Genomic DNA, 22317 nt, shown 5'->3' with positions numbered 1-22317 from the left:
CTCACAGCTCAAAACCAATACAGAAACCCTGGTCGCCCTCAGCACAAAGCCACAGCCCGCCCAGGGGCTCCCAGCATCCGTGCAGGCAGCTCCCATCCCACTCCTCATCCTCTGTCATGCCAGGCAGCAGCACTAAACTACAGTGCTGCTTAGAGCTGCTGCCTTTGCTTTTGGCTGGGCAAGAGAGGACTTGTGCTAATGGCTTGCTTTTTGTACCTGTACTCCAAACCGCGGTGGGGAGCAACCCCACCCTGGCTGCAGCTGCCTGGCACCCAGTTCCTGCAGGAGAAGGGCTGATCCCAGCTCTAGTTACCCAAAGGACCAGCTGCCCTGCCTCTGGCTGGGAGCGCAGTGTGCAGTAGCGCCTGTCCCCGTGATGGAGGACAGCTGAGATGCTGAGTCTGGTGTTACATGGTGGGGCTGGACCAGAAAACCTCCCAACCTAGGTTGTTTCAAGTGTGAAGTCTGCAAGTATGGGCTTTGTTCGTAAGTCAGCAGCTTGTGTGCAACTGCAGGCAGGGCAGAGGGCAGGGCTACTTCACCTTAACTGTTAGTGTATGGGGTGGTGTGGGGGCCCTTGCTTTGGTGGTGTTACTGCACTAGGAACCTGGTGCTCATTTTCTGCAATAGAGTTTATCTCATCTCCTCTTTCACCAGGCCCTTGGTGATCGATGGGATATCTCTATCTGGAGGGCTTCAGATGAGAAGTAACACTGTGTTTGGAGCTCTCTCGGGGGCTGGACTCTGCGTAGCTCTAACCACTGAGAGTATCTTCTTTCTGGTTGGGAGCCAGAGGCCAAAGTCAAGGACCAGGAGCCACAGTGAAGGGAGCTAAGGAGCGCTGCGGAGCACCAGGGGTGAGGTGTCTTCACAGAGCAAACACCACCTGCAGCCACATGAGAGCCCCTGCAGAGAGTCCTCTGCACCTCTCAGGGTGAGGTTTTCCAGCTTGCCCAGGAAAGCTCTAGGTCTGGTGAAGCCACATGTGTTAGCTTAGCTGTTTGAGTGTCTTCTTGTTGCAAAATACTGTTGTTCCCTCGGGCCACTCCTCACGGCTGTATAATCCAAGTGGTGCCACTAACCAGCCTCTCTTTTCTACGGGCTGGTTATAGTCCTATTTTCTGTATGGCTAAATCAATGTGCTAAATCACTGGGGTTCTGCAGGTGGACCTAGAAGTTCTTCATCAGTCAGGGTACACCTTCATCTCAGTGCAGGTGGTAGGACAGTGCTGCAACAGGACAGCACTCCAGAATTCCATTAGGCAGGAACTGGAGGACCTGACTGATGGGTGGTGCTCTAATTCTAGCGGGTTGCAGACCAATCTCATTCATGTTGTAGATTGCACCCAGCACAAGCAAGGCAGCCAGCGCCCTTTGTCAAACAGTGCTGGTCAGTGACATGGCCATCTCAGGAGCTGGAAGCACCACTAGTTAGCTTTTTGCTGTAATGAGAAGATAACAAGAAACCCAGACTCTCAGGTCAGTGATCAAGTCCATGCTGAAAGTTGGAGGTAGGCTGGGAGCAAGAGGGAGGTGCTAAAAGCTTGACACCACACCTCTTCCCCTGAAACTATGTATTCATCATGTATTAATACAGTACTGCATCTTTGTCCAGGAGGTTGGCTTCAGGAGAATCACGACAGATCTTCAATGTGCAGTAAGATATGTCAGCTCTGATCTGATCTTCGGGGTTAGACACAAACCAGATCGTATTACTTCACTAAGGTGGAGCTGTTACTTCGGACTTGGTGTTTCACTTGCTGACTTGGTGCTGGTAATATGGGTACAGGTTAGTAGCTTGCTGGTCATGACAGGCAGGAGATAAGTACATGAGTTTACAACGTGTTCTCTGGTTGTTATTTGAACTTGAGTCTGAAAGCAGTATCAGGGTTACATTTTCATTAGAGTGAAGGTAGGTCTGGAGAAGGAATTGCTGCGTTTGGAGTCAATTCCATTGATTTTCCCCGTCATTACTTAAGGTGCATTTGTTCTAGAAGTACTTGAACTGGAAGTCGTGGGTTTCAGATCCTGCAGTCGTTTCCCTTATATGACAAGGAGTTGGTTGCCCATCTCAGTTCTGCTTCTGTGGCACAAGCTTAAGTAAGCAGAATGTGCAGTTATTCTGAAGAGCCATTCCAGTTGCATAGCTGGAAGCTGCAGAAGTCCACAGAGGTAAGCTTTTTGCTATATTTGGGCACATCAGCTCATATTTGGCAGCTGTGATCTCTTCAGCTGGTCATGACAAGGCTGGCCTAAACATGGTGCTGTGCTGGATCTCGGGCAAGTGTGAACACCACCTCTGAGAAGGCTTCAGGCAGCATCGCACTGATTATCTATCTGTTGGGGCTGCATCTCTGTGATGGAGGAGTGCCACCTCTGAACCTGTACTTAAATGATGGAATGGCTGAGGAGGCCTGGTCTGGTTGGGCCCAGATGTCTCAGAACTGATGTATAAGCTTTTCCTTCCCACATAATTGAAGCACCCCACACCCTATTACAGAAGGGTTGGGGCTCCAGAGACATCACAGCTGAGTCAACTGACAAAATTGCTTACAAGTCCTTAAAGATGCTGATTAAGTGCTGGAACAGATCTTTTGCCTTCATATGCGAGGGCTTCCACAGGAGCCTATTCCTAAGCCAGAAGCAATGGTGACTCCAAAACACATGAGCACATGGTGCTTGTGGAAGGCTTTGCAAGCATCTGGGTTGAGTTTGCAGGAGCTGGCAGCCGTGACTCATTGCTGGAGAGATACCTGATAGGCAAACAGGGGGTAGCTGAATGAATGTCTGGAGTTTTATGGAGCAGCCCTGGCTAAATGCTGGCCTCATCCTCCTCACCTTCAGCGTGGTTGGGTGAGGAGAAGCAGACCAGGTTTCCCTTCTGGACTACAATCCAGTCTGTCACTGCAGACCTTTCCTGCTCGAGTGGTTCTTCTGTATCATTTCTCCTTGGCTCCAACAAAGCCAACCATGCACAGGGCAGATGAGGATTTGCACCCATCTATCTGCAGGTACCATTAGGGACCTGATACCAGTTTTGGAGCAAGGATGGAAGTTTCTTACAGTTCATCTTTCTGTGTGTCTGAGGAAGAACCTGTTTTATTGTGTGAAAGAATAGGGTGACTCCACTCCCTTGGACTCATTTCTTTGTGTGTGCCTTCAAAGCTATCTCCATCCTCATCTTAGGCTCTTTTGTAATTGCTGCCAGTGAGCAGGGATGCTCAAAGGGTGGGACCAGTTGCTGTGTCTGAGATGATGGGTGAGTTGTGTCAGCTCTGGTTTGCTTATCTCCTGTGCTGTCATGGTGCCTGTGTCCTGTCAGGTGAGCGTGATTGCCTTGCTACCAGGAGGATGCTAGTATATGCCCTGTGGGCTTCCTCAGCTGGTCTGTAGGATTTGGGAAATGGCTTGGGGCAGACCTTCCTTTTTCAGCTGCTGGGCTATTTTCTCCATATGCTGGTTTATACCTAATGATATACTGTAGAAAAGGGGTGGCATTTCTCAGAGGATGGTGTGACACCAAACATCCTGGCTACCAGCAACTGGTGGAAGCTGGGTTGTGCAGATGGGCCTGGCTCCATGTGCAGCTTTGTTCCCTTTAGAGCAACTTGTGGGTTGAGTACAGGGTGTGTGGTTTAGAAGAGCCAAGGTACTGGCCCCAGCCAAGGCTGCTGGGGCTTGGGCTACATGCTCTGCACTGTGTGTGCCCTTGCTGTGCTTCCCAGCTCCCAGCCACCATGCCACAGCCCCTTTGCAGCACTCCAGCAAAACAGCAGCACGTGAGCACAGCAGCATGTGTGCATCATGCAACCACCACAGCAGCAGGTGAGCAGCACAGCAAGCCAAAGAGGAGGAAGACTCCCAGGCCCAGCCAAACTCTCCAGTATTGCCTCTGCCAAACAGGCCAGGGTGCAAAGCTGCCAGACACAGCTCACCCATCTCTCTCCCCTGCTGCACCCCAGAACCAGCCCAAAGCCTTACTCCCTCCCTCAGCTTGGCTTTGCTCCAGGCTCCACTTAGCATCAATTATTCAGTGCTGACTTGCTGCTGTTTTGCAGAGGCACGCAGCAGGGTTGCTGAGCTCTTAGCCATTGCGGGTGGTGGGCAGGGAGGAGGATGAGGAGCACAGCCGTGGCTCGGAAGAGAGCCAGCAAGCGACAGGATGAGACGTGGCCTGTCTGCCCCAGCTCCTGGCACTGCTGGTTTGGCTGCTGATGAGCCAGGAAGGACAGGAGCCATAGGAGGCTGCCAGGACACCAGAGGTGAGCGCAGCTTGTGATGCTTGTGGGTTTGTGTTGAGTGGTTTCTGTGCAGTGATCAGCATGGGGACCGGGGAGCCAGAGAGCTGGTGTTAGGAGTTGTCAGAAACCTATTAGGAGCAATGGCTCCAACAGGTAAAGGAAGGATTTAGTGGGAATACTTGTAAATGCTAAGCACAGAGGGAGAGGCAGCGGGAGGACGTGGCTGACAAGGCCAGTTGCATTTAAGCAGCTTCTACAGAGTTCATTTGCCACTGGTCCCAGTGCTGTATAGCAAGTGGGTATTGGTAAGCTTGGGCTTGGAACTACACAGCTATCCTGTTCTTGGTACCCTAGAAGCAATAAATTATTATTTTATGGTCTTGATGGGGTAATGCATAGGGATGCCCTTCGGTCCTAGGGTGGCATGTAGCTAATTGTGGCCCATCCATTTTGCTGTTAGTCTTTCTGCCCTCTGGTAGAGACAGATGACCCTGTGTTTACTGTAACCATGTTTTTTAAGTACCAAATGGCACCCTTCTCATATGGGAAACCAGAATACTGCCCAAATTTAACACCCCAAAGACAATAGTACCATGGTTTTCCAAGCACCAGCTGTGAAACTTTGGGTGTGTCAGAGGTACTGCTCACACAGCCTGTTAAAATCCATTTTCAGCTGTGAGCAGCACCACCTTAGGGTCCCAGTAACTGGTGGAAGCATGACTCAGACCTGACTCACATCTTGCCACTGGAGTTGCACCTGCCTGCCTTGCAAGGAGCTGTGGCTGCCGGCTCCCTCTCCCATCCCACCCTCCAGCGCTGCCTGCAGGCAGGAAAACAAACTCCAACCCCAAAATCTCATCCAAAAGGAAGAGCTGGAGCGGGGCTGCTGGCCACCGGCCTTGTGCTGGGAGGGATGTGCAGGGGGTAGGGCCAGGATGCTGCCCTTGGCTCAGTGAGCTGGGAGGGGACAACGGGATATAGGAAGAAAGAGTTTTCCTTCTGCTGCTGCTGGGGATGCCTGGTTTGAACCTTGGCAGAAAAGCTGGGGAGGAAGGTGGGGATGGAGTAGGTTGGACCCACCGCAGCTGAAGCATGCCTGGTGAACCAAGCCAAAAGCCAGCAGGAGAAGGCAGCCGGTCTTCTGTAGCATCTGTCGCCGCAAGAAACCTCATGCAGTCTGATTTTATGCTAAACATCTTTAACTGTTATAATTACAATGATGTAAAACACAGCATCAAATACTCTGGACAGTCTGTGTGGATTGGTGTAAAAAGCAATGATTGGCTTTTTTTCCCCCCAAAAAAACCCCTTCCTTACAAAAGTAAACCCACCAAAAAAATAACAAAAGAAAAAATGTTTGTTGGTTGGTTTTTTTAAGTAATAATTATAATACATTAGAAAGAGTCACGGAGGAAGCGGTCCACGCTGTAAACAAAAATAGCAATTAAAAAGAAAAGCAGATGGTAGCCAGGCTCTTCAAGGCCATGGCCAAGAGACCTGACCTCAACCACCATCCCGTGCTGGAGCTGGGCCCCAGCACCAGTCCCTGTGGCTCCTGCTGCCCACTGGTGCCGCAGCCACTCAAAGTGCTCAATTACAGAAAAACCCCAAAACAAACAAGAACAAACCCCAAACCCACAACATTGGTCTTTAAAACTACATGGAGGGCAGCGAGGTGAGAGTCATCCCAGGGCTGGAGGGCAAGGATGGGGAGAGCGGGGAAGCTGTTTTCCTGAGTTTGCTCATGGTAAGAGAGGCTTTTGCTAAGGGGCTGAGGCTGCTGCAGGAGACCAGGGCAGGGGTGTGAGTGGCTTGAGCCAGTTATTTGTTCTGCTGAGCTGCCATCCTTGCGCTTCTTCCCTTCTTATCCCCAGTGAATGCACTGAGGCCGGACCATGTCCTGCCCACCCCTGGTGCCACAGACCCGCCATGGCTGCACCTTTATCTGCAGCAAGAGGCAGAGAAGGAGCCAGGATCTCCTGTCAATCATGCTCTGATGTGCTGAAGTGAGAGCATCATTCCAAGGAAACTAACGCACGTTGCTGGCTCCCAGGAACTCTTCCCAAACCTGCCAGCTTTCAGGGGCTGCAGGCTGGAGAAGAGCTGCGTATGTGGCACAGTGAAGAGCTGACAGACCTTACCAGCAAGAAGCACACTATAGTGGGAAGGAGGAGCCTGTAGCTGCCTTGTCCAGAGGTCACTGCAACCACCTGGTGGCTTCCCTCGGGCTTAGAGGTGAGCAAGGACCTCCCTGCTCATTCCCATTAGGATTTAGAGGGGACAAACCCTCTCAGCCTCTTGTTGAACATCATGCTATGGGTACTGTGCATTTGACAGCTCTCCAAAACTAGAACAAACCACCTTTTTAAATATGAATACTGCAAAACATCCCAAACATGCACTGGGTTTAGGAGCCCAAGTGCACGTGCAACATTATGTGCAAAGGCTGTGTGGCCAAAATGAGGGGGAATAAGTCAAAATGAGGGGAAAAAGATGTCTCAGCTCTTGCAAATGAGCAAACTGCTCAGATGTCTTAGCAGGAGTCCTACGTGTGCTTCAGAGAGAGGCCAGACACTGCCCAAGGTACAGAAACCAAGCCAAGAGCTGACCATCCACCCTCAGATGCTTCTTTTGCTTCCCAACATTCTCCAATAGCCAGTGGGCTGCTAGCAAAGGGCAGTCGATACCTGTCTTGAAATACTACCCAGGTATTTTAACACACAAATGGGTTTAATTACTGCATGGTTACTGAAAAACATACTCTAAATTAAAACCAGTTCAAGCACCGTTGTCCTAGAAAGGACCCATGGTGTCCCAAAACACAAATGTTGAACATTCATAACCACTTCTCCTCAAAGAGCAAGTGCTGACTCCTCACAACTCTCCTGTGAGGTAGCTAATAGGGTTATCCCTGCTTTGCAGAGGGCAAAAAGATGGGCAAGGTTGGAGACTGAGCAGAAGATGGGGTCTCCGACAGAGCAGGGGTTGCAACAGAAGCTGAGGGTGCTGTGTCTGGCTGGTTACAGCCAAAGGTAGGGTGCTCCTTTCAGTCCTACCCCTGCTGCTAACAAAAAAAGCCCCTAAACTCATAAACCCCACAAAGTAATTTAGTGGAAGTTTTCTGCTGGGCTTCCAGGTAGGCTTCAGGTCAGGTCATGTTACTGAAGCAGCCTGTGAGATAAAAAAGTTTTACAAGTCTTCTCAGAACTTAAAGGAGCCCACCGTCTCCACTGAAGGGATGGGAATCACACCTGCAGTCCCACCTAAGGAGACCCTGCAGCCACCCCTTCTGGACAGCAGAGCCAAATACCGCATACCTGGACTAGTTTATATCCTGCTGCTTCCGTGTATCTTCCTTAAGTGGGTACTGGGAACAGGAATTTGGAGCAGCTCTTTCAGTGGGGTAAGCTTTCCATGGGTCCCTGCACACCTCCAGGCAATGGTCTGGGCTGTCCAGCAGCAACACCCTGGGATCAGGAGGGGATGGACAGGCCACTAGGACTTGGTACCTGAAGGGCAAGTGGATATGGGGGGCACCCGTCCCGTTGCTTCCCCAGCAATAGGCTGTGGAGATGTTGATGCTTTACATCATCATCTTCCAAACTTCTGTGCCCAGATTTCCTTCCTTGGTAGTTAATTGCTGGGTGGGCTAAACCAGAAATGCTGATATCAGGTTGTGGGCAATGTGTTCCCCCTCCCCAGCACCTATTCCATTTCCACCCTGACTCTTAACTTGCTTGAACTAAAAGTAAAAGCAGACTTCAGTTTCAGCACCGTGATTAGACGCTACCACACCTCCAGCAGCTTGCTAATGAAGGCAGGAGGTTTCCCAAGGCAGTAGCCCCTTTTCCTCAAGCCTGCTCCCCCTGCTGGACCTGAGCAAGAAAGGCCAACAGAGAAAAGGCCATTCAGCCCAAGAGCCCAGGCTCAACCTCCACTGTCCTTGTCACCTTGAAAACTTAGGAAAGAATCATCCTGCTGGCAGTCCTCCACCAGGGTCACACCAAGGAGACCGCCCAGGGACTTACCTGCTGTTAAACCTCCCCTCCAGGGCATCATCCACCACTGCAGCAGAAGCTGGGCTGTGGAATTGCATAGAGTTGGCAGGGGGGTGCCTGTGTCCTGCCAGGATGCCACGGTCCTGCCTGAAAATGCTGCTGCCTACAACTGCAGGTCTAGGGAAAGAGGCTATTGAAAGATCTATTGCTATAAAGGCCTTTGAAAGCAATACTGTTGGCTGCACTGATTGGGCTTTTTAAAGAAAGCATTCTGGACTCCTATGCCTTGTATCCGCTTCCACACCATGGGTACCTGTGGCAGGCAGGAGTAGAAAGGAACACACAACACATTCACCAGCCCTGCCTCTCTCCCGCACACACAGTGAGGCTTGAGGGGCTTCAAGGAACACAAAATGAAAGCGCTGTTTAATTTGTCCATAAGAAAGACGCAAACCCAGTTTGCTCGTGCCTCCTGGTGCTGGCAGCCACTGCTCCATCTTCTCACCAGGTGCTCGTACCAAAGCACAGCTCAACAGGCGATGGCTGCTGTGCTGTCACCGTGACACAGCCCTGCTGAAGGGGGGTTCTGAAAATGGTGCAAGGGTGCTGCTCCAGCACCTGCTTCCTGTCCCTTGCCTCCCCCCATTCCTGCTAAAACGTCACGGATTTGGGCAGCTTTGCCAGGGAAGAAGAGCTGGAAACGAAATTGTTCTCTGAGTGGGATTTGGCAACTTGTGGCAGTAATTTTGGTTTGGGGCTTAGGGGGGGTCTTGGGGCTTTGAGCACGTTTAATGGTTTTTGGAAGCTTTTTTGGGCATCTACCTCCTCCGGGTCCAGCACGAGAGGTGGTGGCATGGAAGTGGCAGGCAGGGGACACCCAGTCTCCGGCAGTGGCAGTGCCACCTGCTTCCTGTTTGCTACATCCTGCTCTGTTGCATGGGCCAGGTGGAGGGGAGTGGTGGTTTTGATAACAGTGTAGGGGCTGTTCCTCTCCACCATGGGGGACAGCACTACCTGCAAGGGGTAGCCTTCACCCAGCCCCGCTGCCTCCACCTTGATGCTGGATAAGATGGGCACGCTGCCGCTTGCCAGCCCCTGCTGCCAGTGCATGGTGGTACTCCCTGGCCCATTCTGCTGCAAGCTGGTGAGCTCCCCCATGGATGCAGCTTTGGATGCCAAGTGTTTCAAGTCCATTTTGTCTGGTGGTGCTGCTCTGCAGCGTTTCTCAGCTGTCTCCTCCCAGTGCTCGTTCTCAGGTGAACTGTCATGCTGAGACTCACTGGAGAGATGCTGTGGGCTGCCCAGCAGAGGATGAGGGGGTGCCTCGAGCACTTTCTCTCTGCAGAAGGAAGATGCTTGTTCTCGCACTGGCAGGGCAGCAGGATTTGGCTCCCATACAGCATGGTCCATAGCAGAAAACTCAGTGGTGCTCGAGTCGGGAGGACTCGATGTATTTTGGAGAGAGGAGTCTGAGGAGGTGACCTCAGCAGTGGTGGGGAGAGAAACCAACTCATGGTCCACTGCGGCACACACAGGAGTGAGAGGAGTCTGCTCCAGAGGCAGGGCTGTGGGCAAGAGGTGATGATGGGCCTGCACCTCGCTTGCCTTCAAAAGAGACGGTGAATGTCCATCTCCTGTGGGCTCCACCTGACCCTCCTCTCCTAGTGACCCCCCGCCAGAGGGACGCAAGTGGATGTCTGTCACTTCAGCTGCTTCACTGCCTTGGAGGGTGGCAGCCCTCACCTCTGCTACCATCTCTCCTGGAGCCTCGGGAGCTCTGTGGGGATGTGGTTCCCTGTCCACAGGATGCTCACCCACCCGGCCATTCTGGCCATTGGCTGCCACGTTGCCCTTCATGGGTACTGGGTTGAGGGAGAGTTCTAGGCCCAGGGGTTTCCGTGGGAACTCCTCAGGCTTTGCTGCATCGGAAGCAAGAGAAAATAAAATAAACACCAAATTACGCATCAGTTCCTTTCTGCACCTGTCATGCCCTGACTGCGGGGGAGGCAGATGCTGCAACACAGCGGACGCCAGCCCTTCGGGGCTGCCCAGGCTCCCAGAGCATCACGCCAGAGGGGTGCTCTGGTCCCCAGGGGACACAGGTACCGCCAACCATTGCCGCTGGGCTGCCCGCCTTTCCCTGCTACCCACCTGGCGGGGGGAGGTCACATTTCATCTTGCGCAGTTCGGTCATGGACACCTGCAGTTGCTCAATGACGGCATCATCCTCGTACTGCAGGGAAGCGGCGATTTTCTCCTGCAGAAACTCCCGTAAATCTTCCAGCGTCATCTTCAGCAAGCGTTCTGGGGGCAGCAGACAGGAGGAATGGCAGTGGCACGGCCAAAGCGTGGGTTGCAGTGCTTTGGTTTTATCTGGGACTCTGCTGCTGTTCCCACTCCGAGGTGGGACAGTTCGAACATTTCTGCCTCTCTCGTACCTTCCCACTGTTACTCAGGATTGTCGATACATTTACACACCCATGCCACCTCTGGGCAGTAGCTCAGCAATGGCTGGGACCTATGCTGACCAGGATGCACATTTTAGCCCATTTCTGGAAGTTCTCAGCAATACCTCTAGGAGGAGGAAAAGCTCCATGAGATAGACCCAGAGTGTCAGACTGAACAGCCACCAGGCACGGATGCAGGCAGAGATGCTGAACCATCTCAGGGATTCAGCAAGGGATGGGATGCAGGCAGGGATGCCAATCCACATCACACATTCCTCAGGAAGGAGAGATTATTTCTCTCCTTCTGCCTGCCTGCCAGTTTCCCAGTCTTTGCAAACAAATGGGATACCTGAAGATGCATTATTTCTTGATAGCCTGTTCCTCACTCAGCTGAAGAAAGAGCAGGATGGGTGTTTGCAGAAGCCAACACATGCAGTCGCATAAATCCCACTGGCCCAAAGTTTCCTAGCATGAGCTATCAGCATCTCTCCTGTCCCAGATTAAAGATCTAACAGGGTGAAAAAGCAAGACTGCTACCTTATGGGAGCAGAGGGGTTCAAAGTCCCAAAGATCTCTATGTAGAAACATCACCATCTTAATGTTATGTAAGAAAACCAGCTTTTGGCCATTTTAGAAGTATATTAAATGGATTTATTTCTCCCTCTACAGCCTTTTCAGCTGAACAGCCACAGAGCTTTGCAGACAGATGGGTTGCTGTCTGTACTGCCCCTAAACCTATGGTAATAAAAGATGTGGGGCGCAGCATGCAGAAAGAGGCAGCTGGGAGTGTTTCAGCTGGGGTTTGCTGTGCACCAAGCACAGCATTTCAACCCTTGTGGCATCTCATTTCCTCCCCAGACCATCATCATGGGACTGTCCTTTTTTGTGGCCAGCACAGGGCACCAAGCAAGCTTGTAGTGGCCAGCAAGGCTTTCTGGGTCAACAGCATAAGGGTGGCCTAGCATAGAGCCACTTCTGCCATACTAGATGCACTCTGCTAGGACCTTACTTTTGTGCAGTTTGAGTATGGTGTAAGCCATGGCCGTCAGCACCCTCTCTCCTTCTAGGATGTAGATATCCCACAGCCGCAAGGTAAGGGTGAACGGGGTCTGTTTCAAACATAAAACCAGCTCATTAGCATCACACATGTTAGCACTGATTGGTTGAACGATTGTAGAGAGGTTGGTGGCATCACTATGTCTCCTTGCACCAAAACAAACAGCAGGGCAAGGCACTGGATGACCAGGATTCATCTGTAACACAAAAACCTCTTTCATCAGCTATGGTTCTGCCTTAAAGCCAATACCCTTGGGTGGCTGGAAAAGTACTTACAATCCATCCACAAATGCAGAAAAAAGGAGAAAGTTTCTACATAGGCATGCTAGCCCATGGGTTTGCTTACACACTCAGCCTTGCAAGTGCACAAAGCCACTGCTGTATCCATCTATATCGCCCAGACAGATGAAGGGCTATTTATGGGATAGGTCTGAAGGTCCAAGTGCTTCACTGAGCATTAAAAAAAAATAAAAAAATCACTCCTTTGGTGCCTAGAGAAGTGATCTTCCTTATATGCAGGCTCATTTAGGTCTTCTAGACAGACCTCTGCAAGAGTCTTTCATTTGCACCCAGACCCAATCTTACAAACAGGGGTGAACTAATGATGGAGCAGCCCATCATCTCCCAACAAAGATTCAAGGCATCTCACCAACACAAAAATTAATACTAGTCCCACTGTGACATCTAAGTTCAAATTTAGGATGCTGTGCTTACTCTCCAGAGCCTGGCACGACTGGCCATCACAGCTCTTTCACCACAGTACTGCGGTTAAAGGAACTTTTGCATTTTATACAGCATTTAGGGACAGACTGCAAACCAGTGAGCTCCCTCTCAAGGGGAAAAGGTCATCCAGTGCTTTATAGGAGATGGGGCAGCAGAAAATTGAGCCTGTGAGCCTGAGCACACAGACATCATAAATATGAACAAGTCTGGATACTGCTTTTAAGTGTGCAAGCACAATAGTGCCCCTAAAAATAAGTTAGTCTTGGCTCAGGACTGGCAAATTAGCTCTGGACAAATCAGAGCAATTTTCTCACACTTTCACATGTCTCCAGTGCCGAGTCCACTCCTTTGCCTGCAATTGCTGCAGTGCTATTTGTTGAGGTTTGTGCCTCCAGCTCTTCATCTCCCTATGTTGTTTCCAGAGCCAAAGTGAGGTTAATTGCCTTTGCACCAGTGCCAGTGGGCAAGAGAAAGATCTCTCCCAAATTTGCAGCTTATACTGCTGCTGCTGAGCCTTCTCCCAGTGACCTCTTGCGATGAAGCAGCATGAACTGCCTTGCCATCAGTGACATTCAGTTATTTTTAACTTCTCCCTTATTAAAGTTTTTGCCTTATGAGTGTGCACAATATCCCACCTTACTAAACAACAACACTTTCTTCAAATGATGATACTTTTTATAAAAACAGGCAGATTAACCATGCATGCAAACAGCAGGGCAGCAAACAACCCAAAAGCATCCTCACCCGGTCAATGAAACACTGCAGGAACCACTTGGTTGTGTAAATCCCTGTAGTCATCTGCTCCTTGTCCTAGGAGGAGATAGCAAAGAGAGGCACACGTTTCGCCAGGCTGGCTACTGAAGGTTCAAGCATCTCACAGGGCTCTGGGGGAGGCTGGCTGGCTGGCTTATTAAAGCTGGAGTCTGGGTGCAGGATCTGTCTGCAGTTTGTCTTCCAACAAAGCCCCTGCTTCAAATACCGGTGTTGAAGCCCTGCTCTGGGTCTTTCCCCAAGAGTTGCATTGAACCTGATCCTTGACATCGCCAGACTTCAGCCACAACTTTGGAGAGGGATTCCTAGAAGCTTTCTCTGACTTTTACCTGCTCCAGGGAGTTACAAAACACTTCCATGAACCCAAACTATGCACTCCTTGCAGACTATCTTTTTTGTTTCCATAGAAATTCCCATGCAAGCCTCTTGGAGCACCACAAAAATTATTAACCCCAAGTATTCCACAGGTAAATCCAGACCAGCACAGTTAAGCCAGCTTTGCTAGCACTACCTCATTTGCATGTCATGGCTGCTGCAGGAGCAGGATAGCCTGACAGACTAAGGAAAACCTTAAAACCTCACCATCACCACCCTGGTCTATCACTTTTCCATCCCCTGTCTGAGACCCAGCACAGCACCCATGCACAGCTTTGCTTTTTCTGGCATAGCTGATGGCAGGGCACAGCTGGTGCTGGGATGCACAGTGCCCTGCAAGTGCATAAAGTTGATGTGACTGTTCCTGCAAAGCCAGCAAGGCAGTGAGGATGGGAAGAAAAAGAAGCCTAGGGGATTAACACCCAGCTCTGGTCTTTGCTTTGGCTAGTGTTGGGCACCTGCAAGCCTGGGGAGCATTTGGGAGCCAGGAGGCACAAGCAGCTTTCAGAGAGTTATTTCCATCCTCCTTGCTCATCCTCCCCAAGGGTATAATTAGGTGAAAACCTGTCCTGACTCAATGTTTCACTCTTATAGACAGGGTTGGCTCATTTGCAGCACAAAGCAAGAGCTGTTGCAGATGATGGCAATATAAACAGCTTTCCCTGAAGCTGGACCTCTGAACCCCTTGAGAGCATAAGAAACCTTCAGGAGTCTGGCCACTGAATACCAACTGTCTACAGCAAATGCAAGAGGGTGGGGAAGGGGAAAAAGAAAAGGAAGCAGGTGTTGCAAAACGGTAGCCTAGACATTAGACTGCAGTTGATGTCTCCTGCAGATGCACTTCCAGACACCAAATGGGCTCCTACCATCTGCCAGAGAGAAAAACAACTGAACGTGCCCAAGCAACAAAACACACAGCAAATCTTACACCCCTCCTGTCTTTAAATAACAGCAAACCTGTTAAATGCAATCACTTGGGGCTAATAATTATTGAATTAAGTCCAGCATCACCCTTTGGGCTTTGCATCTGGTGTAAGAACACAGCCCAGCCTTGCTGCTGTGCAAAACAGCTCCTTTTGCTGCAGGCTCTGTGGTCCTTCCTGCCTGGCTTTCTGAAGGAAGCTGTTAGATTTTAGCAGTTCCTACACTCATGATGACCAGTAAGCAAATGATAACCAAGATTCAGGCATCCCATTTAATAAAGGTTTGCCTCTTTGCAGCTGAAGCAGTCCTACATGGTTAGAAATATGTTCAGTAGTGCATACCCCTGGCACAACATTACACTAATTGCTCTAGCATTAGAACATGATTATTAACATGGGATAGCAAAAACATACCATGTGCTTCTTCAGTTTGGGAACCATCTTGCTTAAAATCTGCTCGTGGTGAGCCTGGAATCTCTGCAGCTTCGGGAACCCAGGAATGAAAAAACCTAATGAGAAAAGATGGGAGAAATAAAAAATAATCAGAAAAGCTCTGAAGTAGTCATGGGAGCAGCCTGATTTTCTAGAAACTCATCCCCTGCATTGCCTGTTGAAGTTAGCAGGACTACAGTGCACTCAGCTGCCTTCCGTGGCATCCCTCCAGAGCCCACCCTTCAACCCATTCTGCATGGGTAACAGCACTCTCAGTACTAACCCCAGCACAGCAGACTCACCACCCTACCTGACACTTGGCTTGGTCAAGACCTCTCGCAACACATCTTGATGCTTACCAAGGTTCAGGGAAAAGCTGATGTTTGAACAAAAGCTTGTGCAGCATTCCATAATCTAGCAGGACATGAATTTAAGACTGCCTGGAGCTATTAAGCCATAAGGTTTAGCCCTCCGCTGATAAAATAACCTTCTGTGCATAGATTACTGCTAAGCACAAGTAAGACAAAAGGATCTTTAATGTGTCTGAAATAAAATAATTCAGTACATTTGGTGGAATCACATCTTCATAAAAACACACAGGTACATGGCTCTGGCATGCTAGAAACGGAGCATTATTGTGATGCTCTTACATGTACTTCTGCGAGACTTCTTAAAAAACCTGCAACCTTGAGTTAATTGACTGCTGAGGGCAAGGCACTTGGGAGGGAAGACAGCACCTCTGTGAAAGCATTAATTACTGAGCACTAAAGCTCAGTGCTGATAAACCACATTTTTCTCTGATGAACTTGTCTGTCTCCAAGAGTGAAGTTCAGCTCCGTAATCGGGTTACATCAGCATGCAATTAAGTCTTACCCATTTTAAACAAGTATGTAAGGAAAAACGAGTCTCTACTGACGAACCCAAACAGCCTTTCCTCCCACTGCAAGAGCCCCCATCGGCACCCCACCCCAGCCTTACCATGCATGGCGTGACGCTGATTGGTCAGCAGCTGTGCCAGTGCCCAAAACGCATCCTCTTCGTTTAAGTACATCAGGAGAATGGCTGCGATCTGGCTCATCCCTTGGCAGTAGCTCACTTCCTGCAAGAGCCAAGAGGGGCACACATGCTGCCATGCTGTCAGACCCCACCATGATGCTAAACCTGCAGAAGCAGGTCAGGCTGTGTTTCCCTCTCCTCTGTCTCACTTTAAGGTCTTTATCATTTATGCTCAGATTCACAGCATATGTCTGCAGCATCTACCATGTTAATGTCTCATAAAATCGCTTAGGTTGGAAGGGACCTTTGAAGAACATCTAGTCCAACCCCCTGCCACAGGCAAGGACACCTTCCACTAGACCAGGTTGCTCGTAAAGCCCCATCCAACCTGTCCTTGAACCCTTCCAGGGATGGGGCAGCCACAGCTTCTCTGGGCAACCTGTGCCAGTGCCTCACCACCCTCATTGTATAAAACGTCTTCCTTATGTCCAATCTAAACCTATCGTCTTTCGGTTTAAAAATGTTGCCCCTTGTCATGTCACTAGAGGCCCTGGTAAAAAGTCTTTCCACCTTTCTTGTGAGACCCCCTTCTATACTGAAAGGCTAAAACAGTCTCCCCCTGGAGAGCTTTCTCTTATCCAGGCTGAACAACCCCAACTCTCAGCCCTTCTCCATGGGAGAGGTGTTCCGGCACTCTTGACCATTTTTGTGCCCTTCCTCCAGACTAACTCTAGCAGGCAATGCCCCCCACCATGCCATTCCCCTCTCCAGCCCTGCTCCAGCCTGGAAGGTGAGGGACAGAAATCTCAACTTAAGAAGTGCCTTCAGCTACTTCAGGGAATAGGGGATGGGATGACAAAGAGCACGTGGCTTCAATCCTGTTCTGGATTCCTTCAGCCACATGAGCACTGAAGTAATTAAAGAATAAACAAATCTGGTAAGCATTTATCTGGTATGAGGGAAGGTGGGATCTTTCTTTCCTTAACTACCCCCACTGAGCATCTTTTGTGCCTTCTGGGGTAACTGTGCCCTCCTGGAGATGGAGACAGTAAGTTCAGCTGCTAATTTAGTCTCATTCTGACTGTGCCCTTCAGCTAAAAATGACTGATTTGCTGCAATAAATTCAGTATATGGTAAGAAGTGAGAACTTGATGGACTTTCAGCCAGGAGGTTAGTCTTGCTGCAAAGCCAAAGGGCAATCCCCTTTGCTGAGACTCAACCAAAATGCATCTGCCAGATGTCATTTACCAGATGACAAAATGAACTTACTGTGCAGTCTTGTGCTGCTTGTGAGTCTTGCAGCTGTCTGTACAAACCAGTATTAGGACTTAAAATTGGACTTACCACTGGCTTAGTGTGGGGGTGCACAGACACATACACAACAAGTAAATATACATGAATGCACATATAAAAATATATATAAACCTTTTCTTAATATTTATATATACATATGTATATAAAAACTACAACATTGTTCACTTCAACTGGACTAACTTACTACTTACGGTGTTATAGACTGAGTATGCTGACAGGACATGGAAGAGTGCCTGTTGCCTGTGGAGAAAGGAAGGATATTAAAACACCTGAGCACAAGGTCTCCAGATTTATCTGCACACCAACACATAAGCACAGAGAGCAAAAGCTCTGAAAACACCCAGCCAGCTGGCACTTCAGCCTTTTGCAAGGAGCAGGGCTCACAGAACCAGAAAGCACCTTGATGGGCACGTGGGACGGCACCTCTTCCCTTCAGGTGGGAGTTATCAGCAGACCCACGGAGCAGGGCTGAACCAGTCTGCTCCATCACCAGGTCTCCTGGAGAGACATGCATGGACCTAAACACACTGTTCAACAAACCTTTGGGTTTGGAGTGGTGGTGGGATTTTAACAGACTTGCAACCAAGCAAGCATCAAGCGTTATACATCCTAGGGGAAAGCACTGACACCATTTTATTAGTAGTTGCTTTCTCCCTCCCCTCCTTGCTGAGGGATACATATAGATACAGAGTGCAGGCTTTGTCCTAGACAGGTGACAAAGCCACTTTGTTAAACCTCTTCAACCCCTTTATGTTGTGGAAGCCAAGTCCACCCCATCCCACCCAGCTCCTGAAGGACCCACCCTGTCATCCCAGCCATCCCAAACCAAGCTCTCTACAACTGCAACCGTAGCACCTTGGGGAACAAGGCACCACAACAGGCTGATGCTTAGCTCAAGAACTAGGGTTGAACATCGTCCAGCGTGGACCTTTCCAAAGACAGAATCAGAACCCCAACATCTGTGGCTCATATCATGTGCTGATGGTTTATGGAGCAGGCAGAGATGGCTTCGCTCTCCTGTGAGCTACTCTGAGCCAGGGTACTGGTGGCCACCACAAGCCAGGAGGCTGCTGACCACCCCATCCAGCTCATCCCATGCATACCCACTGGCTCTGAAGCCTCCCATACTCACTTCACTCCATACCGATCCCGAAACATGATGTGGTTTCGGAAGGTGCGGTTAATGTCCAAATCTATCTGCTTGATCTCCGACGAAAAGGTCTTTGCTTGCTCTTTCATTTGCTAAGAGAGGGGTAGACAGAAAGGAGGAGTCAGGCACTATTTCAGCCCATGCCTCTGTCCCTCCACACAGCAAGAAGGCACGCTTCCTAGAGCAGGAGTGTGTGAGCTGCACAGAGCTACCACAGAGCCACTTGGGGACGCTGCCATCTTGCAGTGAGCAACAGTCTGCAGCGCAGAAGCGAACCCCCAGCCCCTCGGCTGTGCTGCTGGCTCAGTGAGAAGGGGACAACCCCACACTCACAATCTAGCCATTGCCCATCTTCCAATGCAGAGTTTTCAGAATCTAAAATAATATTTACAATAAATTCTGCCCTGATTTATTTGATTTCTTTGTGGTACCCAGTCTGGCTGCCTTAAAGCATTAAGACCTCTGCTGGTGCTTAAGGAATGATACACTTCCTTAAGTAACCAGCACAGATGTATGCACCAAGTCCCTGAACTTTTCAGAGGCTCAGCTATAATAAAATCTAATCTGTTATGATGGGGTCTATGAAGTGCTCTCCAACTGCTACTTCCCCTGCAGAAGAGAATCATCTTAGGTTTAAGAAGCTTCCCTAGGAAAGCAGTTTTGGGGTATTCCCTTGGACTGGTGCAAATGGTAAGTAAGAGTCCAGAACAGAAGCTAAACTCAAACCCAAGAATCCCCATGTTCCCTCTGATGCTGACTAATCATTTAAGGAAGCATCACAGAAATAAAGGACTGAAGTCCACTGCAAAAAAAGGAAATTCAAGCCAAAGCTAAGCCCATCTCAACCAACTGCACCCTTAGTGTCCCAAGTTGAAGATGGTCCATGGACGAATCCTGCTGCAGTCCCATTTGTAACCCACTGTTCAGCCCTGCGCATGCAGGCAAGGACCATTTTGCTATTACCAGGCATCTCATCTCACAGCCTTTAGATAACACTGGTGATTATGCCCCCCGTTTAATATCTCTCCAGGGTCAATATACCTCCTCCGAGTTAGTTGCATTAATAAAATACATTTTGTAACTGTCGACAGGCAGCCTGAGATCCACCAGCAGGTTGGGGGCAGCAGAGATGAGCAGCAAGGCCAGTTTGCCTTGAGCCCAGGATCAGGATACATCCTTGCTCACACAGGAGACAGAAAATTGCACATCTGCACAGATACTTAATCATCTACTCCAGCAGCTACTGTCCTTGCTTGTCAGCCTGATACAAAGCACTTCCAGGCTGCTGTTGACCTCCCAGGATGACCACATCAGCTCTGGGGAACATCAAAAGGCCATTAGTACCCAGATGTATTCAATACAGCCAGCACTCAGGGCAGTCACAGCATCTTGGGAATATTAACTCCAGCCTTGAAAGCAGCTGTATGGATGAGCAACAGTGCACAGGCTATTTTGAATTATTGCCTGCACAAGACAAGGGAGGATAAAAGTGACAATGGAATGAAGATTTGATTAACATCACTTCCCTGATGTAAATCCCATGCTCTCTGCATCTTACAGCTCCCTGCCCTCTATAAAGTAGGCAGAATACCTGAGACAAGATGACTATTCACATGCACCGCGTCACTTCAATTAAAATTTCCCTGCTAAAGACCCTCTTGTTTTCTGTGCCAAAGCAACACAGAAACCTCCCAAAGACTGTAAAAAATCCTACTCTGGGCCTTTTTTAAATCAGTGCACCTAAATAGCAGTGATTCTGAATAGCTGAATTGCAGGCACGTTGCACTTTCTCACCTCCATGCACCCAGAAGGCTTGTTTATCATTCTGCAGATGATAAACAAGAAGCCCAGGATGGGTTGTTCTCCTTTTTTCCCTTAAGTAACCTTGGGACTCTACAGATCCTCTGCTGAGCTCATTAGTGCTGCAAGCTGGTGGCAGAGAACAGGTTGGGAAGCTGGAGGTGCCATCCCAGAGACTTTCTATAAAGCAGCAGGTAGCCAGGATGCCTCTGCTCTGCCCCATGGCCAGCATATTTCTCCTGCCACCTTCTCAGCTATCCCTCAAGCCCTCTCAGTTGTGGCTATAAAACCCCAGGGAGGCAGAGCATCACACCCACATTAAAACCAAGTGTGGCATGTCCCATAGTAGCTTCTGGGCTCCTGAAGTATCAAGGACAACTGAGCTGCCATGGCCTTGAGGAAGACTTGGAGACTTGCATGGAGAGGACTTGCAGGACAGCTGGGAAAAGATAAAGCACTGTGGAAGCAACTGGACCTGGCTTTTTAATTGCATCATTCTAGAGGCAGCACAGTCACAGTGGGCAAGGTATCCCACGTGGCTGGAAAAGTAGCTCCTCCGACAGCCCAAGTGCAGGGGACAACATCTCTGCAGAGGGAGCAGTGGGCATAAGAAAAGATAAACCACCCTGCAGGTGCCAGGTGGCACACTCAAAACTCCAGGAGCATGCAAAAGTCAGGCTTTTGTGCCATGGTTCACAGCCAAAGAGAAAGGGAGTGGCCTTGGGACCAGCCCCTCCAGGACACAGAGCTGGAACTGACACTTAGTCCCTTCCTGAAAGCAAACCCCCTCATCCAGGACCTGCACTAAGCCTCTTCTGGAGGAAATTAGGGGAGAGCTAATTACTGGTGGCAGGTGGCATCAAAGAGATAGATTAAGATGAGCTTGTAGGGGGTTTGCATCCAGCAAAGCCTATTAGGGCTGAAGCTCCTGTTTACCACAGACCCCTCTGGAGCACAGATAAACTCCTTATGACTTTCATTTGTTTGGACTGCTTGCTGCCTGCGCAGCACAGCTTCAAGCGAGGGAGCACGATAAGAATCTGCATGCTGGGAGAGCTTTCTTATCTCTGCTTATTACCGTAAGCCCAGCGCACCTTCCCCAAGCCCCTGCATGTGACTCCCCCCCAGTGGCATCTCACTATTAACATCTATGCTTGACTAACTATAATTAACGTTAGCATCATCCTGCTTAACAGGCAGGGATTTTTAGGAACACCGGCGGGAAAGGAGCACTCAGCCTCCTGCCTCTGACAGACAAATGTCTCCACAACAGCCTTATCTTCACTTGGGTGTGTGATGCAAGCCAAACGGTAACACAAGTTTGGAAAATAAGTTAATTATCAACCAAGGGGGTCCACACGCTGCCTGTGAAAAAGGCAGAGTAAAGGAGCTGATATGCTTCCCCCAAAATAGCAAAATACTGGAAGCCCCATCACTCAAGTTCTTGTTCAATACACACCACAGAAACTGCTTCTTTTGTACCAAAGAATCCAAGCCTACAGCATGCAGTGCTCTGGTAGGAAGCAACGCAAGGTAGGCTTTTAACCTATCTACAGAGAAAATAAGTGATTTTTAATAGAAAAATTATTTCTATTTGATTTTAAGAGTGATTTTTAATAGAAACTTTCAAGACACTTACAAAAATATTGAAGATAGAAGATAAAAGAAACCATTTCAATCCAAGTTCTTCCAACACTGCCAGCTAACTTCCAGCTGCACACCTAAGTTGTAAGCCAGGACCCTGTACTCAGAAATCCCCCTCCCAAGCTTGCAAGAGCAGCCCCCACCCTACTCTTAATAGGGTTTCTTGACTGATGCCCCACTTTCAGCTGGTTTAAGGCTTTTGGCCTTGCTGCCCATTTCAAAATGCCCCAAGTGAAAGTTTCAAGCACATGGAGAGGTTTGGGTACCCCTATCCAGCACCTACCCACTTCAGAGTACTTGTGGCTACTCCACAGTTCCCCAAGCTCCCTGGAGTGATATGAGCAGTACTTTTCCCAAGTTTCCCCTCCCTCTTCCCTGTGGATGTAGTAACACTGACAGCATCTTTGCTCTCAATTACCAGCAGAATAAATGGAAGCAGCATATTAG

The 22317-nt window shown here is 49.5% G+C and overlaps 1 protein-coding gene across 5 annotated transcripts in view; it reads right to left on the bottom strand.

Moving 5' to 3' along the window:
• Positions 1-5597: 5597 nt before the first annotated feature.
• Positions 5598-22317, bottom strand: part of LOC136017994 (uncharacterized) — a 77805-nt gene continuing 61085 nt past the window's right edge. For all 5 annotated transcript variants that reach the window (XM_065686814.1, XM_065686818.1, XM_065686815.1 and 2 more), the window contains 8 exons: positions 18409-18518; positions 17468-17516; positions 15945-16065; positions 14949-15043; positions 13210-13275; positions 11696-11795; positions 10391-10543; positions 5598-10158 (listed from right to left, as the gene is read on the bottom strand). In XM_065686814.1, the coding sequence (XP_065542886.1) occupies positions 8891-10158; positions 10391-10543; positions 11696-11795; positions 13210-13275; positions 14949-15043; positions 15945-16065; positions 17468-17516; positions 18409-18518 (1962 nt within the window). In that variant the 3' untranslated portion in view covers positions 5598-8890. The remainder of the gene's footprint in view (positions 10159-10390; positions 10544-11695; positions 11796-13209; positions 13276-14948; positions 15044-15944; positions 16066-17467; positions 17517-18408; positions 18519-22317) is intronic.

The sequence above is a fragment of the Lathamus discolor genome, chromosome 6 (assembly GCF_037157495.1).
Source record: "Lathamus discolor isolate bLatDis1 chromosome 6, bLatDis1.hap1, whole genome shotgun sequence".
Taxonomy (NCBI): Eukaryota; Metazoa; Chordata; class Aves; order Psittaciformes; family Psittacidae; genus Lathamus; species Lathamus discolor.
The sequence above is the reverse complement of the archived record's forward strand: the minus strand, read 5'-3'. Positions and strand labels throughout refer to the sequence as shown.